Raw genomic sequence first — 26,590 nt, forward strand, 5'->3', positions numbered from 1 at the left:
TTCAAATAGCCACTTGCATTGGCACAGAATATCGGAGTGAGATGGTCTTTCATTGGCTTGTGACTAGGCAATGCATTCTCCTCCACTGTTACAAGGTATGCGTCAGCATCTAAAGGTACGCTTCGGCATCTTTTCTGGAATAGGCCAATCTCATCACAAGGAAAAACCTGTTGTGCCACATACCCCCCAAAATCTACAATCATCTGTAAGTTGTTTATGAAGTTCTCCGCTGTCTTTGTGTCAGAGCTGGATTGTTTGCCATGCCTCAAAATGCTGTGGATGTAGGTTCTTCTCAAACTTCTTGAACCACCCACGTCTTCCCTTAAACACTTCTTTGGCCGCTGATGATCCTGGCATCGTCTTAACGTGGTCGGCAAAAATCGTTCTTGCCTTCTCACAAATTATTTTTGTGTTAATAGTATTGCCTTGCAATCGCTTGTCATTTATCAATATAAGGAGCAACCTTTTAACACTGTCCAGAATACAAAACTGCTGTTAAGATACTCTTGTCACTCGTTCTGAAGCATCTACCTCCTTAACCTTGTCCTCGTTATTGAGGATAGTGCAAAAAGTCGATACAGACCGACTGTATGTGTGTGCGAAATCAGCACCGCTCACATCATGTTCACAGTCTCCACATTGTTGACTTTTCACCCACTGCTTGCGAACTGCTGGTAAATCATTGCCTTTTGCTTAACAAGTTATGTTTTGCATAATGAGTTTTTTTTTTTTTTTACAATTTGTTTGGCTCCTTATGCGAATTGCACATTACAGGAGGTGCTTGTTAAGCAAGGTTACGCCGTACACAACAAAAGAATCATCACAAACTTATAATTTTTTAAGACTCTCCACTGAAAGCCCCGTTTCCAAATACTTTTTCTGCTGACTAGTAAAATTTTTAGTTTAACAGATTTGCCATTCCATAATTCCCCGAAGAATTACAGAGAAAAAACAACTGGAACTTCAAACAAGCAACAAAATTTTTTTTTCATTATTTAAACTTCTCAATTTTTCCTATATACACCCACACCTGAGATTATATTCTATATCTGCAACAAAATCTTTGTTTTAACTTCACTCGTCCACTATGGACTCGACAGAAGACAAGACAATGAGAGGACTTCAATTGCTCCAGTTTTTTAGTGCTGAACTTTATGATAAGAGATGGCAAATGGGAAGGAATAAGAGGAAAGTAATGGAGAGGAAAAAACTGAGAATAAGAACAGGTACAAGAAATAGCATACTTTGTTACATTTTGGTTTAATATACAAAATACTCGACAAATGGAAGAAAAGATGTCAGACAGCGAAAGTGAGTAGATTTCTTAATTGGTACAGAAACAATGTATTTCTTAAAGCCAAAGGCTTCCACAATATGAAACACTGTGGATAGACATTCAAATTAATAAAAAGTGTATGACACGTGGGAAAAACCAAGAATATTAAATAAGATTTTGATGAAAATCTATTAATCACTGTTCAAGTAATTTCATGTTAATACAACACATAAAAGCAATGTTTTTAATTTTTTATCATCTCAGATTTCTTTCAAATCTGGTGCATCCAATGATGCAGATAAGAAGTGGAAAACTACCAATTTGCAGAGGTTACAGGGCAGCTAAGTCTGTAAGCTGTGTGACATCTACATGCATCTATCTCAACATGAATGACTATAGCTCTGGCTCTAATCCAGGCAATAGTAATGAAACTTGTATCAGTGAAAACCCAACAAGTAGAGCTTTACATTGTTTTATATAAATGGCAGGTTTCTAAACACCGCACCATCAATTTTTTTATGTTACTATAAACATGGCAAATATCAGGATGTCACATTAATTGCATAATTTCTAAAACTTTATTTTATGAGCATCAGCACACTATTAAAATAGAGGTATTATGTTTACAATTACAAGTCTTAAGTGATGTACAAAAATATGGTTTATACCGTTGTAGTGAGAATACGAATTATTTACAATGTAACTTCAATGAAATGGCAATAAAAAGTGATAACTCATCTCTCAAGTCTCCAATTAAATTGTTCACATTCACCAGATCTAATGCAGGGGGATAGGAAGTCCTCCAAGTTGGTGTCAGTGGATCCAGTCCTGTGAGAATGTCACATCTTCTGATAACACAAGTGTGTGGTTTGGCAGGAAAAACAAATTATGCAAGGCCATCCATGTAGATGCACCAAGTGGCCTGTACTTCACCTGTCTCTTTGTAAGTTTGTGAAACGTATGCTACTCACCAATGGCTATCATACATTAAGGCAACCAATTCATTTAAGTCTGCTAACAACATTTTATTCACCATAGGAGTCATTGACTCTTCTCTCCTCACTAGGGTCTTTACTATACCTTTGTTAACAGCTATTGCACAATGAAGCTTATGTACTTGAAACATTGCTTCAGCTTGGCAATGTACTGATCATGATAAGCCAATATATAATGGAAAACACATGAAGGAACATTATCTTTGCACCACTGATACAACTGTCATGATGTCAAAATATGGTTCTCATGAGGTCAACTGATGCTGGCAAATGTGATTAATCTCTCTATAGTCCCCAAAACCCCATCACAAGATCATTTACCACACTCTTTAACAAAAGAAATGCCACTCTACTTTAACATCAATTTCTCCCTGACAGTAGGGCAGAGTCATGAAATTCTTCCCGTTTTTGTATTGGGTAGCACATCCACCCAGAATTACTCTAATTCCATTTTTTCACAGTCACAGTCTTTTCTTCCTGATATCTCACAGCTCACATTAAGATCACAGTAAAAATCACATACACATTGAACTCTTTCTCACGCAAGGTCTTACCTGTTATAATCATTATAGCAGACAATCACTACTGTTAGGAACACAATCCTCAGCAAAGCATTCTGGGAGTCAAATTCACATACATCATCTGGCTGTGTGTTAACCCTACATAAACATGCACTTAAAAAGCACACAAAGTCAAGAAACAGGAACAGAAATATTCAGACGAAGTGTTCGTCTCATTTTGAAAACAGAAACACCGGATTCTCTGTTCTGCTTATCGATGTTACTGCCAACCCACCAAAGCATGTCTTCCCTATAGCAGTTAATACCAGTCACATCAACTACAAGTCCCCTTAGATGCCTCTTGCGCACCGGCTAGATCAGTAAACATGTTTTTAAAGTAAGACAAGTACTTCACAGTTTTCCTTATACTCGAGCACTTTGGAAGTAGTCAAAATTTGTATTTCGTCACACATACTACCCAAACTGAGACACTTACAGGGTGACAATTATTGAACTAAATGGAAAAAAAGATGTAAATTAGTTACAAACTATGGCATGCACACTTCTTATTCAACATGTAAACGACACTACAGATATTCAGATTTGGGTTATGACCTGTTCGATATGCCTGCCATTATTACCGATGATGTGGCGGAGACAAATAATGAAATTCTGCATGGCTTGCTGAAGTGTCAGGATATTGATGCTGTCAATCTCCTGACAGGCAGTTTTCAGCCCAGCAATGGTTTTGGTGTTACTGCTGTACACCTCATCTTTAATACAGCCACACAGGTTCAGATCTGAAGAATATGGCGGCCAACTGAGGCTCATGCCAGTAGCCTCTGGGTACCTCAGAGGCAGTATGCAGTCCCTGAAGTACTCTTATTATTATTATTATTATTATTATTATTATTATTATTGACATTTTTTTCTCAGACTGCTAAGTCTGGTTAAAAATGGAACGTGACGCGGACCTCGATCAAGCGTGACTTCCTTGTAACTGTATGGTATATGTTATATTGCATTTAGGAACTTTCGGGTAATTGAACATGTATCAATAATTACAGATTTTTCTAGTTGTATATATATGTTTGGATGTAGCTGTATTGCATTGATGTACTGGTGGATATTGTGAGGTATGACTCCTGTAGTTGATAGTATAATTGGTATAATGTCAACTTTATCCTGATGCCACATGTCCTTGACTTCCTCAGCCAGTTGGGTGTATTTTTCAATTTTTTCTCCTGTTTTCTTCTGTATATTTGTTGTGTTGGTTATGGATATTTCAATTAGTTGTGTTAATTTCTTCTTTTTATTGGTGAGTATGATGTCAGGTTTGTTATGTGGTGGTGTTTTATCTGTTATAATGGTTCTGTTCCAGTATAATTTGTATTCATCATTCTCCAGTACATTTTGTGGTGTGTACTTGTATGTGGGAACGTGTTGTTTTATTAGTTTATGTTGTATGGCAAGTTGTTGATGTATTATTTTTGCTACATTGTCATGTCTTCTGGGGTATTCTGTATTTGCTAGTATTGTACATCCGCTTGTGATGTGATCTACTGTTTCTATTTGTTGTTTGCAAAGTCTGCATTTATTTGTTGTGGTGTTGGGATCTTTAATAATATGCTTGCTGTAATATCTGGTGTTTATTGTTTGATCCTGTATTGCAATCATGAATCCTTCCGTCTCACTGTATATATTGCCTTTTCTTAGCCATGTGTTGGATGCGTCTTGATCGATGTGTGGCTGTGTTAGATGATACGGGTGCTTGCCATGTTGTGTTTTCTTTTTCCAATTTACTTTCTTTGTATCTGTTGATGTTATGTGATCTAAAGGGTTGTAGAAGTGGTTATGAAATTGCAATGGTGTAGCTGATGTATTTATAAGAATGATTGCTTTGTGTATTTTGCTAGTTTCTGCTCGTTCTAGAAATAATTTTCTTAAATTGTCTACCTGTCCATAAAGTAGGTTTTTTATATCTATAAATCCCCTTCCACCTTCCTTTCTGCTTAATGTGAATCTTTCTGTTGCTGAATGTATGTTATGTATTCTATATTTGTGGCATTGTGATCGTGTAAGTGTATTGAGTGCTTCTAGGTCTGTGTTACTCCATTTCACTACTCCAAATGAGTAGGTCAATACTGGTATAGCATAAGTATTTATAGCTTTTGTCTTGTTTCTTGCTGTCAATTCTGTTTTCAGTATTTTTGTTAGTCTTTGTCTATATTTTTCTTTTAGTTCTTCTTTAACATTTGTATTATCTATTCCCATTTTTTGTCTGTATCCCAGATATTTATAGGCATCTGTTTTTTCCATCGCTTCTATGCAGTCGCTGTGGTTATCCAATATGTAATCTTCTTGTTTAGTGTGTTTTCCGTTGACTATGCTATTTTTCTTACATTTGTCTGTTCCAAAAGCCATATTTATATCATTGCTGAATACTTCTGTTATCTTTATTAATTGGTTTAGTTGTTGATTTGTTGCTGCCAGTAGTTTTCGATCATCCATGTATAGCAAATGTGTGATTTTGTGTGGGTATGTTCCAGTAATATTGTATCCATAATTTGTATTATTTAGCATGTTGGATAGTGGGTTCAGAGCAAGACAGAACCAGAAGGGACTTAATGAGTCTCCTTGGTATATTCCACGCTTAATCTATATTGGCTGTGATGTGATGTTATCTGAATTTGTTTGGATATTAAGTGTGGTTTTCCAGTTTTTCATTACTATGTTTAGAAACTGTATCAATTTAGGATCTACTTTGTATATTTCCAATATCTGTAGTAACCATGAGTGGGGTACACTATCAAAGGCTTTTTGGTAATCAATGTATGCGTAGTGTAGGGACCTTTGTTTAGTTTTAGCTTGATATGTCACCTCTGTATCTATTATCAGTTGCTCTTTACATCCTCGTGCTCCTTTGCAGCAGCCTTTTTGTTCCTCATTTATAATTTTGTTCTGGGTTGTATGTGTCATTAATTTCTGTGTGATGACTGAAGTTAATATTTTGTATATTGTTGGTAGGCATGTTATGGGGCGATATTTAGCTGGGTTTGCTGTGTCTGCTTGATCTTTAGGTTTCAGATAGGTTATTCCATGTGCAAGTGTATCAGGGAATGTGTATGGGTCTGCAATGTAACTGTTAAATAATTTAGTTAGATGTGAATGTGTTAAGGTGAACTTCTTTAGCCAGTAATTTGCTATTTTATCATTTCCAGGGGCTTTCCAATTGTGTGTAGAATTAATTGCTCGGGTGACTTCATGTTGCAAAATTATCACTTCAGGCATTTGTGGTATCATCTTGTATGTGTCTGTTTCTGCTTGTATCCACCGTGCATGCCTGTTATGTTGTACCGGGTTTGACCATATGCTGCTCCAGAAGTGTTCCATGTCTGTTATGTTTGGTGGATTGTCTATTTTAATGTGTGTGTTATCCATTGTTTGGTAAAATCTCTTTTGGTTTGTGTTGAATGTTTGGTTTTGTTTCCTTCTATTTTCACTTTTTTTGTATCTTCTAAGTCGTTTGGCCAATGCTTGCAATTTCTGCTTTTTTTCATCTAATTGCTCTATTGCTTCTTGTTGTGAGATTTTACCTAACCTTTTTCGTTTTTTGTCTGATATTTCATTTCTTATAAATTGTGTTAGCTGTCCAATGTCTTTTCTCAGTTTTTCAATTCTGATCTGTAGCCTGTGTTGCCATGCTGGTTTTGTGGGTTTCTTCTGTGTGTTGGTTTGTTCTGATCTCTGCCTAGTGTGTATATTTAGTGTAGTGAGTGCTCCTACATAAACCAGTAGTTGTAACTCTTCTGTAGTTGTATTTTCATTTATTTTGTTGTGTATGATTATGTTGATAGTTTTTATTGTTGTTTCGACTTGTGGGTTATTTGGCGGTCTATGCAAGAATGGTCTAATGTCTGTATTTGTGTCTTTGTATTCTATATATGTCAGCTGAAATTTCTCTTCTATATCTAACACGTGTCTCTCTTCGTGTTCTATTTGTGCCTGTTCTGGTGGCTGTCTTATGATTTCGTTTTCCTCTGATTGTTTAATTGATGCGTGTTGGTCTTTGTTTGTTTGCTCTGGGATGTTTGAGTCCATTACTGTATTTTCTTCTTCTTCTTCTGATTGCACATTATTTTGTTCCAGTATTTGTTGTACTTGTTGTTTGATGTTTTCTAATTCTGACTGGGATATCCTGTTATTTTTTATTATTACACGGATCTGATCAGCTAGTCGTTGTTCTGTTAAAAATTTTAATTCCGGGTATCTGGTAATAAATGTTGTGTATACTTGTGATCTGTATCCAGTTGTGTTGGTTCCTAGGTTTGTTGCTTGGTAATAGCAGAACATGAGGTGTCTATTAACTTCATCTGACCATCTCATCCTATGTCTTTGTTTTCCTTCTAGGGTGGTTGCAGGAAGCATATCCTGCAAAACACCTCTATTTGGATTTAAATCGTTTTCCAGTTGGCTAGCAGTGTCGTTACCATTGTGGGTGGGCATAGGGTTCAAGCGTCGTCCCCGACCATGACGGCGCTTGTCCGAGGCTTCTGTAGTTCTGTCCTGAACCAAGTAATCACACTAAAAGGGGGGTTAGCCCTTCTAGTGGTTTGTTCTTTTCGTCGCCTTTTACAACTGGCAGAACATACCGGAGGTCTTCTTTTCCCGGGCCTCCACGGGGTTTTTTATTATTATTATTATTATTATTATTATTATTATTATTTTCTTTCCTTTCTCACACGTTATGTCTGGTTAAAAATGGAAAGTGACGCGGACCTTGATCAAGCGTGACTTCCTTTTAACTGAACAGTATGTGTTACATGTGTTGCATTTAGGAACTTTTCGGTAATTGAACATGAATCAATAATTACAGATTTCTGTAGTTGTATATATACGTTTGGATGTAGCTGTATTGCGTTGATGTACTGGTGGATATTGTGTGGTATGGCTCCTGTAGTTGATAGTATAATCGGTATAATGTCCACTTTATCCTGATGCCACATGTCCTTGACTTCCTCAGCCAGTTGGGTGTATTTTTCAATTTTTTCTCCTGTTTTCTTCTGTATATTTGTTGTATTGGGTATGGATATTTTGATTAGTTGTGTTAATTTCTTCTTTTTATTGGTGAGTATGATGTCAGGTTTGTTATGTGGTGGTGTTTTATCTGTTATAATGGTTCTGTTCCAGTATAATTTGTATTCATCATTCTCCAGTACATTTTGTGGTGCATACTTGTATGTGGGAACGTGTTGTTTTATTAGTTTATGTTGTATGGCAAGTTGTTGATGTAATATTTTTGCTACATTGTCATGTCTTCTGGGGTATTCTGTATTTGCTAGTATTGTACATCCACTTGTGATGTGATCTACTGTTTCTATTTGTTGTTTGCAAAGTCTGCATTTATCTGTTGTGGTGTTGGGATCTTTAATAATATGCTTGCTGTAATATCTGGTGTTTATTGTTTGATCCTGTATTGCAATCATGAATCCTTCCGTCTCACTGTATATATTGCCTTTTCTTAGCCATGTGTTGGACGCGTCTTGATCGATGTGTGGCTGTGTTAGATGATATGGGTGCTTGCCATGTAGTGTTTTCTTTTTCCAACTTACTTTCTTTGTATCTGTTTATGTTATGTGATCTAAAGGGTTGTAGAAGTGGTGATGAAATTGCAGTGGTGTAGCCGATGTATTTATACGAGTGATTGCTTTGTGTATTTTGCTAGTTTCTGCTCGTTCTAGAAAGAATTTTCTTAAATTGTCTACCTGTCCATAATGTAGGTTTTTTATGTCGATGAATCCCCTTCCTCCTTCCTTTCTGCTTAATGTGAATCTTTCTGTTGCTGAATGTATGTGATGTATTCTATATTTGTGGCATTGTGAACATTTAAGTGTATTGAGTGCTTCTAGGTCTGTGTTACTCCATTTCACTACTCCAAATGAGTAGGTCAATACTGGTATAGCATAAGTATTTATAGCTTTTGTCTTGTTTCTTGCTGTCAATTCTGTTTTCAGTATTTTTGTTAGTCTTTGTCTATATTTTTCTTTTAGTTCTTCTTTAATATTTGTATTATCTATACATATTTTTCTTTTGTATCCAAGATATTTATAGGCATCTGCTTTTTTTCCTTCACTTCTATGGAGTCACTGTGGTTATTCAATATGTAATCTTCTTGTTTAGTGTGTTTTCCCTTGACTATGCTATTTTTCTTACATTTGTCTGTTCCAAAAGCCATATTTATATCATTGCTGAATACTTCTGTTATCTTTAGTAATTGGTTGAGTTGTTGATTGGTTGCTGCCAGTAGTTTTACATCATCCATGTATAGCAAAAGGGTTAATAATAATAATAATAATAATAATAATAATAATAATAATAATAATATTATTATTATTATTATTATTACTGATGAACCCATCCAAACCAACATGGGCTTCGTCACTAAACCAAACCATAATGTGCATATTAATTCCCATCATTCCCATTAGACAACCATGCAGTTTGATGTCCTAATGCAAACCGTTAATAAGTATCATGATTTTATTTCATACAGAGTCAAAAATTGTCACCCTTTGTATCTTTCGGCCAGGCTATGATTTCCCTTTCCAACTTTTTTCAAACCCTTCTTTTCCAGATGTGCCACATAAGTCTGTTCCAAAACTGAAGCAACAGTTTTCAGTTTTTGCTTTGGGCATACTTTCCCATACTGATATCTCTCCTAATACTAGAATTTAAAGAATCCAGTGACAAATCAGGTGCTATTTTATATTCACTTACATCTAAAGTAACTAACACATATGAGGAAACACATGTAGGAGTTGATGGGTTTTGTGATAATTGCTTTCTACCATTGCTGCAAACTTTTTCATCTCGCATACATTAGGACGTTTTTCTACAGTCCACTCCTAAAGATATCTTGAATTCTTCTGTGCTCTTGTATGTTTTCTTCTTTAAATGGATTGTAACAATACAACTTTAACTATAAATACATTTCTTTATTGGCTGCTGTTCCGGAAAAACTGGACACACAACTGCTTAGTACATTGTTAGTGTAGTGATTTAAACAAAATAAATTTTTGGGTATGATGCCTTTGGTGTGCCAACTTGATATTTATCATTGAAAAAATACATAAACGAATAAATTCTGAAGGTGGGAGGAGACGGAGGAGAGTAACGTTTAACATCTTGTCGACAAGGTCATTAGAGATGGAGTACGAACCCTGATTAGCGAAGGATGGGGAAGAAAAACAGCCACGCCCTTTCAAAGGAATCATCCCGGCATTTGCCTTAAGTGATTTAGGGAAACCACAGAAAACCTAAATATGGATTGAAGGACGCAGGTTTGAACAGTCGTCCTCCCGAATCTGAAGGTTAGATGTTGTGAGATATTCAAGATCACAAGTCAACTCTTAGGAACTACTTATGTTATGTTACATATCGCTTAAAGCTCTACTAATTAGCTTTTCAACTATTTACGTCTAGCTTTTCAACTATTTAAGACTAACTACTATACCTGGATTACAACCAGAATTTTTTATGTTGCGACAGGCATGTTTAAATTTCACACAATTTCCAAACTTTGCAAACCTGCACATCTCTGTGCAATTTTCATATACATCTACATATTCATAGTTTACCATCTCTTGTCTAGATCACCGAGTGCAGCAAATCTGAAGAAATTGAGTGGGTCGAGTTGATTGGTGCATTGAATTGACATGACCCGACAATTGCCAATTGAAATGACCCATTCATAAACCACATACCTGCAAGATATACCAGACAAGGACTGGGTTCCCTAAATCTAATGAAAAATGACATTTGAAGATGCTGTTAAGTTTCCACAATTATCTGCTGAACATTCGTCAGTAAAACCCAGTAGTTAAGATGTAGTGATGTCGATGTAGCACTATTTATCCAAACACAAAATATTTATCAAGCTTCAATCGTAGTTTTACCTATTTATACCAGATGATTGATCAATAATGGAAAATGTTTGTTGCCCAAGATGAACGTGGCATTAAGTTCATGGACCATACTACTTCATAGTATACAGGGTTCCCTCCTAGGAGTCATCAGGCACATTTTCATTCATGTTTCGGTACGAAACAATACTGCTCACTGTGTCTTTCATGTCATACCCAGTGTCACTGGAAAGCAATGGTTTGTTTTATTTACAAGCACAATGAGTTGTAACGTGAAATCTTATTTTCCCATTACATGAAATCTTCTTTTCCCACTTAATAGTGTGTCCCCAAATTAGTCTAGTGCGATATTCATTTTATTGGCATGTATTAACAGGGAAGAAATTGAAGAAATGTATGATGAAATAAAAGAAATTATTAAGATAGTGAAGGGAGACAAAAATTTAATAGTCATGGGTGACTGGAATTCGAGTGTAGGAAAAGGGAGAGAAGGAAACTTAGTAGGTGAATATGGATTGGGGCTAAGAAATGAAAGAGCAAGCTGCCTGGTAGAATTTTGCACAGAGCACAACATAATCATAGCTAACACTTGGTTCAAGAATCATAAAAGAAGATTGTATACATGGAAGAACCCTGGAGATACTAAAAGGTATCAGATAGATTATATAATGGCAAGACAGAGATTTAGGAACCAGGTTTTAAATTGTAAGACATTTCCAGGGGCAGATGTGGACTGACCACAATCTATTGGTTATGAACTGTCGATTAAAACTGAAGAAACTACAAAAAGGTGGGAATTTAAGGAGATGGGACCTGGATAAACTGAAAGAACCAGAGGTTGTACAGAGTTTCAGGGAGAGCATAAGGGAACAATTGACAGGAATGGGGGAAAGAAATACAGTAGGAGAAGAATGGGTAGCTTTGAGGGATGAAGTAGTGAAGGCAGCAGAGGATCAAGTAGGTAAAAAGACGAGGGCTAGTAGAAACCCGTGGGTAACAGAAGAAATATTGAATTTAATTGATGAAAGGAGAAAATATAAAAATGCAATAAATGAAACAGGCAAAAAGGAATACAAACGTCTCAAAAATGAGATCGACAGGAAGTGCAAAATGGCTAAGCAGGGATGGCTAGAGGACAAATGTAAGGATGTAGAGGCTTATCTCACTAGGAGTAAGATAGATACTGCCTACAGGAAAATAAAAGAGACTTTTGGAGATAAGAGAACCAGTTGTATGAATATCAAGAGCTCAGATGGAAACCCAGTTCTAAGCAAAGAAGGGAAAGCAGAAAGGTGGAAGGAGTATATAGAGGGTCTATACACGAGTGATGTACTTGAGGACAATATTATGGAAATAGGAGAGGATGTAGATGAAGGTGAAATGGGAGATATGATACTGCGTTAAGAGTTTGACAGAGCACTGGAAGACCTGAGTCGAAACAAGGCCCCAGGAGTAGACAACATTCCATTGGAACTACTGACTGCCTTGGGAGAGCCAGTCCTGACAAAACTCTACCATCTGGTGAGCAAGATGTATGAGACAGGTGAAATACCCTCAGACTTCAAGAAGAATATAATAATTCCAATCCCAAAGAAAGCAGGTGTTGACAGATGTGAAAATGACCGAACTATCAGTTTAATAAGTCATGGCTGCAAAATACTAACACGAATTCTTTACAGACGAATGGAAAAACTAGTAGAAGCCAAACTCAGGGAAGAACAGTTAGGATTCCGTAGAAATACTGGAACACGTGAGGCAATACTGACCTTACGACTTATCTTAGAAGAAAGATTAAGGAAAGGAAAACCTACGTTTCTAGCATTTTTAGACTTAAAGAAAGCTTTTGACAATGTTGACTGGAATACTCTCTTTCAAATTCTAAAGGTGGCAGGGGTAAAATACAGGGAGCGAAAGGCTATTTACAATTTGTACAGAAACCAGATGACAGTTATAAGAGTCGAGGGACATGATAGGGAAGCAGTGGTTGGGAAGGGAGTAAGACAGGGTTGTAGCCTCTCCCCGATGTTATTCAATCTGTATATTGAGCAAGCAGTAAAGGAAACAAAAGAAAAATTCGGAGTAGGTATTAAAATCCAGGGAGAAGAAATAAAAACTTTGAGGTTCGCCGATGACATTGTAATTCTGTCAGAGACAGCAAAGGACTTGGAAGAGCAGTTGAATGGAATGGACGGTGTCTTGAAAGGAGGATATAAGATGAACATCAACAAAAGCAAAACGAGGATAATGGAATGTAGTCTAATTAAGTTGGGTGATGCTGAGGGAATTAGATTAGGAAATGAGACACTTAAAGTAGTAAAGGAGTTTTGCTATTTGGGGAGCAAAATAACTGATGATGGTCAGAGTAGAGAGGATATAAAATGTAGACTGGCAATGGCAAGGAAAGCGTTTCTGAAGAAGAGAAATTTGTTAACATCGAGTATAGATTTATGCGTCAGGAAGTCATTTCTGAAAGTATTTGTATGGAGTGTAGCTATGTATGGAAGTGAAACATGGACGATAAATAGTTTGGACAAGAAGAGAATAGAAGCTTTCGAAATGTGGTGCTACAGAAGAATGCTGAACATTAGATGGGTAGATCACATAATTAATGAGGAAGTATTGAATAGGATTGGGGAGAAGAGAAGTTTGTGGCACATCTTGACCAGAAGAAGGGATCGGTTGGTCGGACACGTTCTGAGGCGTCAAGGGATCACCAATTTAGTATTGGAGGGCAGCGTGGAGGGTAAAAATCGTAGAGGGAGACCAAGAGATGAATACACTAAGCTGATTCAGAAAGATGTAGATTGCAGAAGGTACTGGGAGATGAAGCAGCTTGCACAGGATAGAGTAGCATAGAGAGCTGCATCAAACCAGTCTCAGGACTGAAGACCACAACAACAACAACAACAACAACAACAACAACAACAGGGACAGTAAAACAAAAAGAATAACCATCACACAGGCCCTTGCTGACTGCTACTTCATGTGTATGAGGTAACAGGCGACTTGTGGCGCCCTGAAAATATTCTGAGTTCGGAGTTGGTGTGGTCGCACAGGCCGCCCAGCAAGCTGGGGCTCGTCAGCAACAGCTTGGTGCTGAACATTAGCTGGAGCAAGAGGGGTAGCCCCAGCGCGTGGTCCAAGCCAACCACGTGGCTGGGAATTTCATGTTGACACTGTGTCAAGGACTGTGCTTTGTGTCAAAGGAGATTTGTATGCTGGGAGTGCCAAAGATGGTGGACTCTACGAAACCATAATGGCAGACATTTCACAGTTCATCTAGAAATTAATAACAGCCAGAGGAATCATGATACCTTAAAAAGAAACATGTACATTACCATTATTTGCATGACGATTCTGACGGTGTAACCAGATTTTCAATATCTTTCTTAGTTTAAAGTTTAGTATCTGACTGTAAATTAAGCAAGTAACACCCAGCAACAAATTTCCAAAATCTAAATGGTTCATCCGATTTTGTCGATTGACATGTCTTTAGAAAGCTATTAGTGTAAACCTAAATTGGTATACATTACAGACATGTAACTTTAATAGTACAAGAGTTATTGGAGGTCAAAGTGGCCGATTCCTATTTATCGCTTCAGGCCGTCAGTACTCTACAGTTACACGAAAAAACGGTAGCAGTATGCTTATAAATAAATATATATTCATCTATGCCTTTGTTTATATCCAATATATACTATTCATCATCATCATCCCCCCCCCCCATGAACCATGGACCTTGCCTTTGGTGGGGAGGAGGCTTGCGTGCCTCAGTGATACAGATAGCCGTACCGTAGGTGCAACCACACTGGAAGGGTATCTGTTGAGAGGCCAGACAAATGTGTGGTTCCTCAGGGTGTATACGGGAACAAGGAAAAAAAATTCCTATTATTCCTGGATTTCTCCCGGATATCCCGTTTAAAAAAATACTCTTTTTCCCGGGCGAAAATACACTTTCTGTGCTAAGTGACTGTAGGTTTTCTGTAGATTTTCCCTCGGAACTGTAAAACTTATCAATTCTTTGGATGGTTAAGGTTTTATACAATTGCGTAGAACTTCCCGGAAAAAAAAGAAAAGACGGGCAGAGAAGTTTTGGAGAGACTAAATTTAAAAAAAAGGAGAGAAGTGTTGGAAAGACCTTTGATTTGCAGCAACATATACGTTCCATATTTTCGTATTACGAAAGTATAAATTCGAATTGCACCAAACACAGCGTGTTAGTTTGTGGAGCGTTGAAACCGAGGTTGCCATGTCCTTTTGTAAGCGAGTCATATCTCAAGCCACGAGATCTCGTCACCCGATGGCAGCGGCTATTCAGAGCATAAGACACGTGTTATAGTCAGCCAATAGCAAAATCACTGGTTACATAGCGCGAACACGCAAGAGGAAAAGTTAACGGTTTACATTAATGTACACAGTACCATATATCTATAAGGAAAGCTAAGCTTTCACATATAATATTAGTCTCTAAGATTAACACGCTACAACAGAAGCTAAGCTTTCACATGTAATATTGATCTTTTTTGCGTGTGTTATACTTTAAGATACATCACAGAAATGTGCCAGTAAATTTAAAATTATGACATAAATGTCTCGGCTCGAAATTCTTGTAAGTGGCTGGTCCTCAAACTGTTCAGTTTCGAACGCTTTGTGATTTAGATATCCATCCCACTTTCTCACACGTAACATAATTCATCTTGCGTAAAAAGAAATTTACTTTGAAAGTAACGCTTTTCTAACCACCGTTCGCAATACTATATGAAGACTGTTAGAAATAGGTTCGATTTACCAGTTTCCAGAGAGCGCCAGAAAACAGGCATTACTGTGCGTGTGCAACTGCAGTGGTGTAGGAAGCCCGTACGTTCGTTTGTATAAAGCACTAAAAGAGCTTACATTACACCATAAAAGAAACAGGTCATCAGAGGGTACTCCAAAGAGCATCGGAATTTCGTAAACCATACAAAATGCATAATTCGGCTTGAAGTGCGAATTGGCTTTTTCCAGATTCACAATGAAGTAGGTCCCATCTGATATTAAGCTTTTCAGTGTGGTTTTTGGGATGTAAATTTTCTTGGAGTACCAGTACTCTACAATCTCATTTTTGGTTCTTTATCATGGCATAATGCCATATATGGCAGAAGAAGATAATGTGCACTTGAAATTCAGCGAAAAGTTTGAACTAGTCAATACTGTAGAATGAAACACTTCGTTTCAAATAAAATTATTGCCTCAGCGGAAAGATTAATAAAGCTAAATTTCTGACTGCTACTAACTTGAAAATAAAATAAAATTAGAAAACTGAAATTAATAATATATTTTTGCCCTCCGTAATTACGTGAATGTATTTTAATTCACTTGATAGCTCCTGGCCACAGAAATCCGTTTTGTTTTCATTTAACTTGGGAGCTGTACACGAAGAGAAGCAGCTAAATCACTTAACGTAAACACGTGTCACATGGAGGTTAACCCCCTCCCCACTACAACTCTGTGCAAGCGTGAATCTGGCTGCTAGGGCACGCGAGAAAAATTTTTCTCGTTTGCATATGGCTGCTTGCTGCTGCTACCGATACAGCTAACAGCCAAACTTCAAGTAGCGGGAGAAGGAACTGCTTATACGCGAGTCAAACGCGCATGCTGGCAACAGACCGCTGGCAACTGGTCAAACAAACCTTATGTGAACTTTTATTTAGTAAGTCTATGATGTGAACAGTTGTGACGTCATGCTCATAGCAAGCAGTTTATTGTTACGAAGAATTACAGTCTGCGCACTACGGCCTTTGACATATTTTTGCTATTTGCAAATGCTTGTGCGTGCACATTTCCTTTGTCACTAAAGTTTTATTTTTTTCCCCTCTTGTTTATATTTTATTGCTGCAGTATCATTCTCCAGCAGCAGGATACAATAACATTCTTTGCTAGAGAATCAATTCTGCAGCCAAAATTTAAAAAAAAAAAAATTAACTGAAAGCTAAAACAATGAAAAATTCCCAGAATTCCGAAAAATTCCCAGGTTTTTCCCAGTTTCCTCCCAGATGAAAAAATTCCTGGGTTTTTCCCGGATTTCCCAGTTGTCCCAGGTCGTATACACCCTGTTCCTGAAGAGAGGCAGCAGCCTTTTCAGTAGTTTATTGACTGATTTGGCATTGTAACACTAACAAAAACGGCCTTGCTGTGCTAGTACTGCAAACAGCTGAAAGCAAGGGTAAACTACAGCCGTAGTTTTTCGCAAGTGCACGCAGTTTTACTGTATGGTTAAATGATGATGATGTCCTCTGGGGTAAAATATTCCGGAGGTAAAATAGTGCGCAATTTGGATCTCCGAACGGGGACTACTCAGGAGGACACTTATCAGGAGAAAGAAAACTGGCGTTCTATGGATCGGAGCACGGAATGTCAGATCCCTTAATCGGGCAGGTAGGTTAGAAAGTTTAAAAAGAGAAATGGATAGGTTGAAGTTAGATATAGTGGGGAATTAGTGAAGTTCGATGGCAGGAGGAACAAGACTTCTGGTCAGGTGAATACAGGGTTATAAACACAAAATCAAATAGGGGTAATGCAGGAGTAGCTTTAATAATGAATAGGAAAATAGGAATGCGGGTAAGCTACTACTAACAGCGTAGTGAACGCATTATTGTGGCCAAGATAGATACGAAGCAACTCCTACCACAGTAGTACAAGTTTATATGCCAACTAGCTCCGCAGATGATGAAGAAATTGATGAAATGTATGATGAGATAAAAGTAATTATTCACATAGTGAAGGGAGACGAAAATTTAATAGTCATGGGTGACTGGAATTCGAGTGTAGGAAAAGGGAGAGAAGGCAACGTAGTATGTGAATATGGATTGGGGGTAAGAAATGAAAGAGGAAGCCATCTGTTAGAATTATGCACGGAGCATAAATTAATCATAGCTAACACTTGGTTCAAGAATCATAAAAGAAGGTTGTATACATGGAAGAAGCCTGGAGATACTGACAGATTTCAGATAGATTATATAATGGTAAGACAGAGATTTAGGAACCAGGTTTTAAATTTTAAGACATTTCCAGGGGCAGATGTTGGACTCTGAGCACAATCTATTGGTTATGAACTGTAGATTAAAACTGAAGAAACTACAAAAAGGTGGGAATTTTGAGGAGATGGGACCTGGATAAACTGAAAGAACCACAGGCTGTAGAGAGCTTCAGAGAGCATAGGGGAACAATTGACAGGAATTGGGGAAAGAAATACAGTAGAAGAGGAATGGATAGCTTTGAGAGACGAAATAGTGAAGGTAGCAGAGGATCAAGTAGGTAAAGAGACGAGGGCTAGTAGAAATCCCTGGGTAACAGAAGAGATACTGAATTTAATTGATGAAAGGAGAAAATATAAATGTGCAGTAAATGAAACAGACAAAAAGGAATAAAAACGTCTCAAAAATGAGATCGACAGGAAGTGAAAAATGGCTAAGCAGGGGCAAATTCAAGGATGTATTTCAAGAATTTCAAGATTTTATTCACCTTAGATCATTTTACAATAATATTGGCTTCGTCACGAGAGGCATATATCACTAGGGGTAAGATAGATACTACCTACAGGAAAACTAAAGAGACCTTTGGAGAAAAGAGAACCACTTGCATGAATATCAAGAGCTCAGATGGAAACCAAGTTCAAAGCAAAGAAGGGAAAGCAGAAAGGTGGAAGGAGTATGTAGAGGGTCTATACAAGGGCAGTGTTCTCGAGGACGATATTATGGAAATGGAAGATGATGTAGATGAAATAGGAGATACGATACTGTGTGAAGAGTTTGACAGAGCGCTGAAAGACCTAAGTCGAAACAAGTCCCCAGGAGTAGACAACATTCCATTCGGATTACTGACAGCCTTGGGAGAGCCAGGCCTAACAAAACTCTACCATCTAGTGAGCAAGATGTAAGATACAGGCGAAATACCCTCGACTTCAAGAAGAATATAATAATTCCAGATGTGAAAATTACCGAGCTAATAGTTTAATAAGCCACAGCTGCAAAATACTAACACTAATTCTTTACAGACAAATGGAAAAAATGCCAGAAGCCGACCTCAGGGAAGATCAGTTTGGATTCCGTAGAAATATTGGAACATGTGAGGCAATACTGACCTTACGACTTATCTTAGAAAATAGATTAACGAAAGGCAAACCTACGTTTCTAGCATTTGTAGACAGAGAAAGCTTTTGACAATGTTGACTGGAGTACTCTCTTTCAAATTCTGAACGTGGCAGGGGTCAAATACAGGGAGCGAAAGGCTATTTACAATTTGTACAGTAACCAGATGGCAGGTATAAGAGTCGAGGGACATGAAAGAGAAGCAGTGGTTGGGAATGGAGTGAGACAGGGTTGTAGCCTCTCCCCGATGTTATTCAATCTGTGTATTGAGCAAGCAGTGAAGGAAACAAAAGAAAAATTCAGAGTAGGAATTAAAATCCATGGAGAAGAAATAAAAACTTTGAGGTTCGCCAATGACATTGCAATTCTGTCAGAGACAGCAAAGGAGCTGGAAGAGCAGTTGAACGGAATGGACAGTGTCTTGAAAGGAGGGTATAAGATGAACATCAACAAAAGCATAACGAGGATAATGGAATGTAGTCGAATTAAGTCGGGTGATGCTGAGGGAATTAGATTAGGAAATGAGACACTTAAAGTAGTAAAGGAGTTTTGCTATTTGGGGAGCAAAATAACTGATGATGGTTGAATTAGAGAGGATATAAAATGTAGACGCAATGGCAAGGAAAGAGTTTCTGAAGAGGAGAAATTTGTTAACATCGAGTATAGATTTAAGTGTCAGGAAGCCGTTTCTGAAAGTATTTGTATGGAGTGTAGCCATGTATGGAAGTGAAACATGGACGATAAATAGTTTAGACAAGAAGAGAAAAGAAACTTTCGAAATGTGGTGCTACAGAAGAATGCTGAAGATTAAATGGGTAGATCACATAACTAATGAGGAGGTATTGAACAGAATTGGGGAGAAGAGGAGTTTGTGGCACAACTTGACTAGAAGAAGGGATCGGTTGGTAGGACATGTTCTGAGGTATCAAGGGATCACAAATTTAGTATTGGACGGCAGCGTCGAGGGTAAAAATCGTAGAGGGAGACCAAGAGATGAATACAATAAGCAGATTCAGAAGGATGTAGGTTGCAGTAGGTACTGGGAGATGATGAAACTTGCACAGAATAGGGTAGCATGGAGAGCTGCATTAGACCAGTCTCTGGACTGAAGACAACAACAACAACAACAACAACACTATTCATGAAGAAATTGGTCAAATATTTACTGTGTTTTAGAAAGCACAGACATTAGGTTAGTGGCCTACTTTTGCTTCTGTTCCTTTGATATGTGTTTATTTAATAATGTTTGTTAGAGCATTTTTATGGTCCAGCTGTAGGAATATGTATTTAATTTCATGTTATTTAAATGTAAATCCAGTATTTCGTACGTGTTTCAATACGTCTGTGAGTGTGTGTTGGCTTGGAGACATGGCAGGAGCACTCTATCCAATCACAGCACTTGTTACTACAGTAGGCGACTACTGAAGTCAATGGAGGGACAAGGGTTTTTTTTTTTTTTTTTTTTTTTGGGGGGGGGGGGGTCTAGATGGGAAGGCGCATCGGATGGTCGCAGGAAATACTTGGAGAGTGTTGGGCAGTTTGTGCGTGGTCGTGGGAGATTGAAATATTTCATAGTGCCGACTTGTGCACTTGTGTGATTTCTGTGGCTTCTGCAAAGATGATGTAGTATGCATTTAGAAGTGAATATCTTGCGAGCTATGTTGTTGCTCGTAACTAATTACGTGAAGTAGGAATCTATTGTTTCCTTGTTATTCAACTTATATTTTATTTACTTGCTGGATAATCGACACCAGTAAGTGTTTTGCAATAATAAAAGGCATTCTTAAAGGTACTTCTGCTATTGTACTCATCATTTAAAGTCGTAAAAAATAGTACCTGCAGATTTTATTTAATTTGCAATCTTTCATTTATAAATTTCTATGTTACATTCAAAATTCGCAATTGCTGAGTGCTAGGAACCTTCAACCAATGAATTCATGTGTATATTCATATTGTATACTGTAGGCTAAGCAGTATTTGGCTTGTAATGCGCAACTACGTATTCCAGCCCCTAGACAATGAAACCAGCCAAACCTTTTAATATTTCGGCTGAGTCTGAGGGTATGTAGTTGAGGGCAACCACTTTTTAAGCCCGCATGTGGCAGCATTGTAGAGTCAATGCTGGAGTAAAGATTATTCTTTGTGTTTTAAGTCCCCGGCAATACATACTGTTCAAAAAAGAATCACACCAATTTGAGACCACTCTACAAACTGATCATGTAAACTCTCATTTAAAACTAATTTTGCTTGTAAATGGAAAAAAAACCAATGCTTTCCATCGACATTGAGCATCTCATGAAAGACATGATGAGCTACACATTACAAAAATTAATTGCAAATTCCTGCTGAAACACCAGATAACATGCAGCTGATCACTTATGAGGCACACCCAGAATACATGTTCTGAATGATTCATTAATAAAAATTAAAAACCGTGTACCTTTTAAATGTTCTGTATAACAGTGAGAACAAAAACATCAAGAGTGCAATAAAAATGTGGAGACAGAAATAAACACAGCACTTTTACAACTCTCCCTACTTTCTGACTTTCATATCTTAATGTACTGTTCCTCCTTAACAACTATGTCAGTGCCCTCTGACATGAGAAGCAGCTTATCTAGACCAATTTGAAGTGACAGTTAACAGTACACTACTGCAACTTTGGATGTGTGATATGATATTCAGTTATAAAGACAGCATGGTGGTCACATATTTGTAGAGTTTGGACTAACATTTATTCCGTACTAATTACCTAAAGGTGAGGTAACATGTTTCTTCTATCCCTACATCATATACTCTTCACATAGCAGAATACAACAAAGACACAATTTCAACAAAGGAAAAACCCAGAGCTATTCTCTTGAAACCACTGGCACTGAAATTGGAGATATGTTACACTTTGCAGTTCTGAGAAATATTTAATACTTTGGCAACCAAACCTGAGTATTACTCACGTTACGACACTGTGTTCAAAGGAATGTGCCCAATTATATCTCAGGCCGCAATTTTCACAACATGCTGGGCACCTATCACTCGAAACCTAGACAAAATTTTATACAAGAACAATGCCCAGATGTCTCCCTACCTGTCCCTTGAAAGGTGCTGCCTTCTGCTGTCAATTACTAGAATTACTTTGAAAGATGCAGTAGCAAACACAACAGCTGCAGTTGTGAGACTGACCGAACCATTGCATGCTTGCATCGTTTCATGAAGCGATTACTTGTTAGTTTTCCAGTTTGCTGTAATTATGCTATAAATGTGTCACATTTGTTGAGTGAGCAAGAAATTTTGGAAGCACTAGAGGCAGAATTCAATGATCCTAGATTGAACACAAAAATGTCAGCGTGTAAACAATCTGAAGATTATTCCTATTAAGTTAAGCTGCAGTCTGCTACAGTTTTCTGTTGCAAGTATTGCTGCAACAGATTCTGCTGCTGTAATTACAATTCAGTTCTGTTCTATTTATCAAATTCTCTTCTTTTTTACAAATGAATCTCCTGATGGAGCAGCATCCAACACAGGTTTCCATGATTTGTTCAGAGATGATGAGACAATTTATTGGCAAAACAATCACAACTGATGCAAGTTGATATTACTTTTGTTGCAACATCTCTCTCTGCATGCCAGAATGTTCCAAACCTTTCCAAAGAAAAGCCAGCTACACGTGAAACTGTGCCAGTAACATTTTAAAAAACTGACAAAAATGGTTATTTTCTGCACCTCAAGTGTTAACCAAATGTACATCTATATATATAATGATTATGAAACATCTATGTCTGCTCATCTTCACATGTGTAATAGTGTAAGTCATTATGGATACATCAGTAGGAGAAGTTATTTAAAATCTCCTAATTTCTGCTTCACAGTACACAGGATTTTTTTGTGGACACTAAGTCCAAATATGCAGTTTTTTTATAGTCATATAAATTACAAGGTCCCATGACAAAAAAGATGAGAAAGAAATCCAGTACTGTTTAGAACTTTACTTGTTACCAGCTTTACTGGTGTATCTGACAAACAGCAGAACAAACAATAATTCTGAAATGACTGCAAAAATAGAAAATCATTTTTACCTAATTTTATTTTCAGTATCTTAAATTATGAGGAAGGCATTAAATACTTTGAAATGGAAAAGTGACTAATTTTTAAAAATAAATGCTGTAAGTTGAAATATGAATATGTACCCATTCTTCCAGATGGATCTGAACGTTTTTCATCACCACCTACAACACTGTCAGAGGATTTAAACCGCTTTCTGTCAAATCCATTCTATTAGGGCTTCAATTGTTCAGATGATCCTGCTAACTTTACTCTTCTGAGAACACTGTAAGACTGACATTTAGTTCTGGTTAATAGGTCCCCATGCAACATCCTCGTTTTCAGATCTCAAGTCTTTGTAATGAACAGTTAACAACATTCTGCTCACTCCTACAGTGTGGGAGGCCGTTTCCTCCTGCTGATCAAAGACTCCCCATGAAGTGTGCAGATTGCTATGCAATTGTACTTAACTGGTCAGGTGTACAACTAAGCCAAAGATGTTTGGTAGCCACATACACACTATACTGCAAACCAACTTATTTCGATTCATTCCACACCATAAATACTCCTAGGAAACGTCAGTTATGATTAAGCACTGATTCATCATGCAATTATTTGCTGACATGGAAAAGTAAATATCTGAAAAAAGACTTCTGCTTTAAAAAGAAAGGGAGACGGGAGGAGGAAGGTCTGGGTTTAATGCTGCCATAATGTTTAGATCATTGGAGACTAAGCACTAAGTCAGATTGGAGAAGAAAGCACACCATGTTCTTTTTAAAAGGTATCACCTCAGCAATTGCTTTAAATGATTTAGGATAACCATGAAACACCAGAATCTGGCTGGATGGTTTCACAAGGATTTCAACTGCTGTCATCCTGAACAGGAGTCCAGTGCCTTGCCACCTCCCTCACAGAAAACAGGGTGGGGTGGGAGGTTGAAAACTATCAATCTGTCTGATTTAAATATTATTCCTTTCCTGAAATGCTAATTTTACTGTCAATGATCTTTTGTCCAACCACTTTCTAACATGTAGTGTCAAAATCTCACATCATTCAAACAAAATGGATGATTTATGAATGGTTCATATCACCTGTTTCTTTTTTTGCCTCTTCCTCAAACTTCTAATCCTTTAACTGAATCTTATATACACTGTATTCTCATCACGATTCAAAGCAGCTGGTATTTTCAAAGTTGATACTATCATACTAAATAATTCTGTAAAGAAGCACAACTTAAGAGCTATTGTTGCCAGATATTTATTCTCTACGACATATGTACTGCTTCTTTGTCTCACCTTTATTGTTTTTTTTTCCATATTTGATACCACCCAAAACAGACAACTAACTGCCACAAAACCACATTAAAAGAGGCACATGACAATCTGTGACTACATACTACTGCTTTCTTCATCAGTATTGTGTTCATTAAAAAAATAAAAGAACATTGTCGTAATGCAAGCTACACATAACACTCACCGCAAGAGTTGGATACTGAAACTGCTGCGACATGTAGATGGGCTGAGCCGTGCATGGGTAAAAAATAGGATACGTGGCTGGGGGCGAGTGTGCTGCTGCCGCCGCAGCAGCAGCAGCTGCTGCTGCCTGGGGCACATATGCTGCGGCGGCTGTTGCTGGAACACAGACTGCTTTACTTCACTAATGTGTTCTAACACTATGCTATGATTACTTTTTTCTTTAAGTCTTAACAAAAGCACTTCTGAGAAACCAGCTAGTCATTACATAATATGATCTAAACTAAACCACAGGCCCTGTATATCAGAAATATATTACATTAAAAGTTATGGTGTTAAAATATTTGTACGGTACTGTTAAGTACTGGGTGGGATAAAACAATGGAGGTAGCAAAAGGTAACCACTTCCTGCACATTAGAGCGACAGTGGTTGACAGGCACATAAACAAAACTAAAATTAGTACTGGTTTCCAAACAATTTTCTTCTTCTAGAATAACTGACTGTAAAATACACATACCAAATAGTTGACAGGCAAGTAAACTAGATTGAAAACGTTAGTGACGTTGCAGGTAATATTCTCCTTCAGAGTAAGCCGACTAACAACACACGTGCTCAAAGCAATTTTGTCCAAATTGAGATCATCATAGCTAGTAGCTAAACTGGGGTGAGGGTTTGTGTCACGTGGAATGGGTGAGAGGAACAAGGAGGTTTTGAGGGTGGGCAGTGAATGAAGGCTGACTCCAAGTGAGCTTTTCAGCCCATTCTTTCATTTCAGGATTTGCCACACAGTTCTTCCCCAACCTGGGCCCAGACTGCACACCACTGCTAGATCCATATCCTGTTCCCTTGCTGCCTACGCATACCTTTGCTCAACCTTCCTTCCCACCATCCTTGCCTTCCTCACCCAACCTCCTGATCAAGTGATCAGTTATCGAAAGGGGTTGAACATTATTAAATTACTAAAATCGCTATTAAAAAATAGAGGTTGGTGGCAGAAGGGTCAAAACTTAAGAGTTGCGTGTATTTTGTAATGCCACATCATAAAAAAATAAAAATTTTTGTCCAAAAAATTAGAAATTTTTTTGGAGTGGACCACCCTTACCACTTAGGGGTATGAAAGATATATTACAACCAATTCTCAGACATATCGAATATACATGTAAAATTTCATCAGAATCGATCGAGCTGTTTCGGATGAGTATGGCAACTAACACTGTTACACAAGAATTTTATATATAAGGATATACAATTACAAAAAATATCTAAAATGAATTTAACTACTAAAAAACATTCAGAAGAAAACCAAAACAAAAACAAATGAACTATGTATTCCTCAAGTATATGTGAGCACTAACACTAAGCATCAAGCACATCATAATATTAAGAAAGTTTGCACAATGTTACCAGCAGCTAACACTGATCTTGCTGTATAATTTTATGAACAAAGTACGGTCTACATCACATACTGTCCAGCATCTTGGCAAAATGGTTTGAGTACCCAATTTGGTATGTCAAGGATACATATATCATGAATTGTAGTTTATATCTCGTTTGAGTTGTGCCCAAAAAGCATTTAGGTATGAACGCAATGACAGGGCCAAATTTCAGACATTTCTTTCAGATGCGGAAAGAGACTTAATTCACACTGACTCAAGTTATGAGTGTGAATATTCAGTTTAACAATGAATTAAAATTTTATACATTTATCCTGAAAAATTCATTGCGTGTCTGCAGCTTTAAGGTGACCTCATTTACTTTTTCAAATATACAAGGTGCGTTCCATAAGTAATGCGACCAAATTCATAAAAAATCATTTATTGAATTTATTCGTACAAATAATCAAAAATTTTCAAAATGGCACCCTCTTACGTCGATACACTTTTGGAGGCAGTGTTTCCAGGCCTGGAAGGTATCCTGGAATGCCTTTTTCCAGAACGTCCTTTAGAGTTGATGTAACATGTGCCTGGATGCTTTCAATTATGTCCCAATGTTTTCTTTTCATGACTCCTTTTAACCGGGGGGGGGGGGAGAAAAGAAAAAAGAAAAGAAAAAGAAAAAAGAAAAAAAGAAAAGAAAAAGTCAGTGGGAGCCAGGTCAGGACTTTAGGGAGGCTGGGGAACCAATGGGGTCCTTGTCCTGGCAAGGAAGTCATTGACAATGAAGGCGCTGTGACTTGGCGCGTTGTCATGGTGAACTTTCCACATGTCCTTGATGTCGCTTTGGCAGCGCGAGACCCTCCTTTTCAGTCTTTTGAGCACTT

At 37.5% G+C, this 26,590-nt stretch overlaps 1 protein-coding gene across 7 annotated transcripts in view; it reads right to left on the reverse strand.

Annotated features, from left to right (window-relative positions):
* The window catches only part of LOC126177081 (transcription initiation factor TFIID subunit 4-like), a 155,554-nt gene that overhangs the window by 51,778 nt on the left and 77,186 nt on the right, over nucleotides 1–26,590 (reverse strand). For 6 of the 7 annotated variants that reach the window (XM_049924318.1, XM_049924323.1, XM_049924319.1 and 3 more), the window contains one exon: nucleotides 24,334–24,500. In XM_049924318.1, coding sequence (XP_049780275.1) covers nucleotides 24,334–24,500 — 167 coding nt within the window. The remainder of the gene's footprint in view (nucleotides 1–24,333; nucleotides 24,501–26,590) is intronic. The other variant, XM_049924321.1, reaches the window with a different exon arrangement.

The sequence above is a fragment of the Schistocerca cancellata genome, chromosome 3 (genome assembly GCF_023864275.1).
Source record: "Schistocerca cancellata isolate TAMUIC-IGC-003103 chromosome 3, iqSchCanc2.1, whole genome shotgun sequence".
Taxonomy (NCBI): Eukaryota; Metazoa; Arthropoda; class Insecta; order Orthoptera; family Acrididae; genus Schistocerca; species Schistocerca cancellata.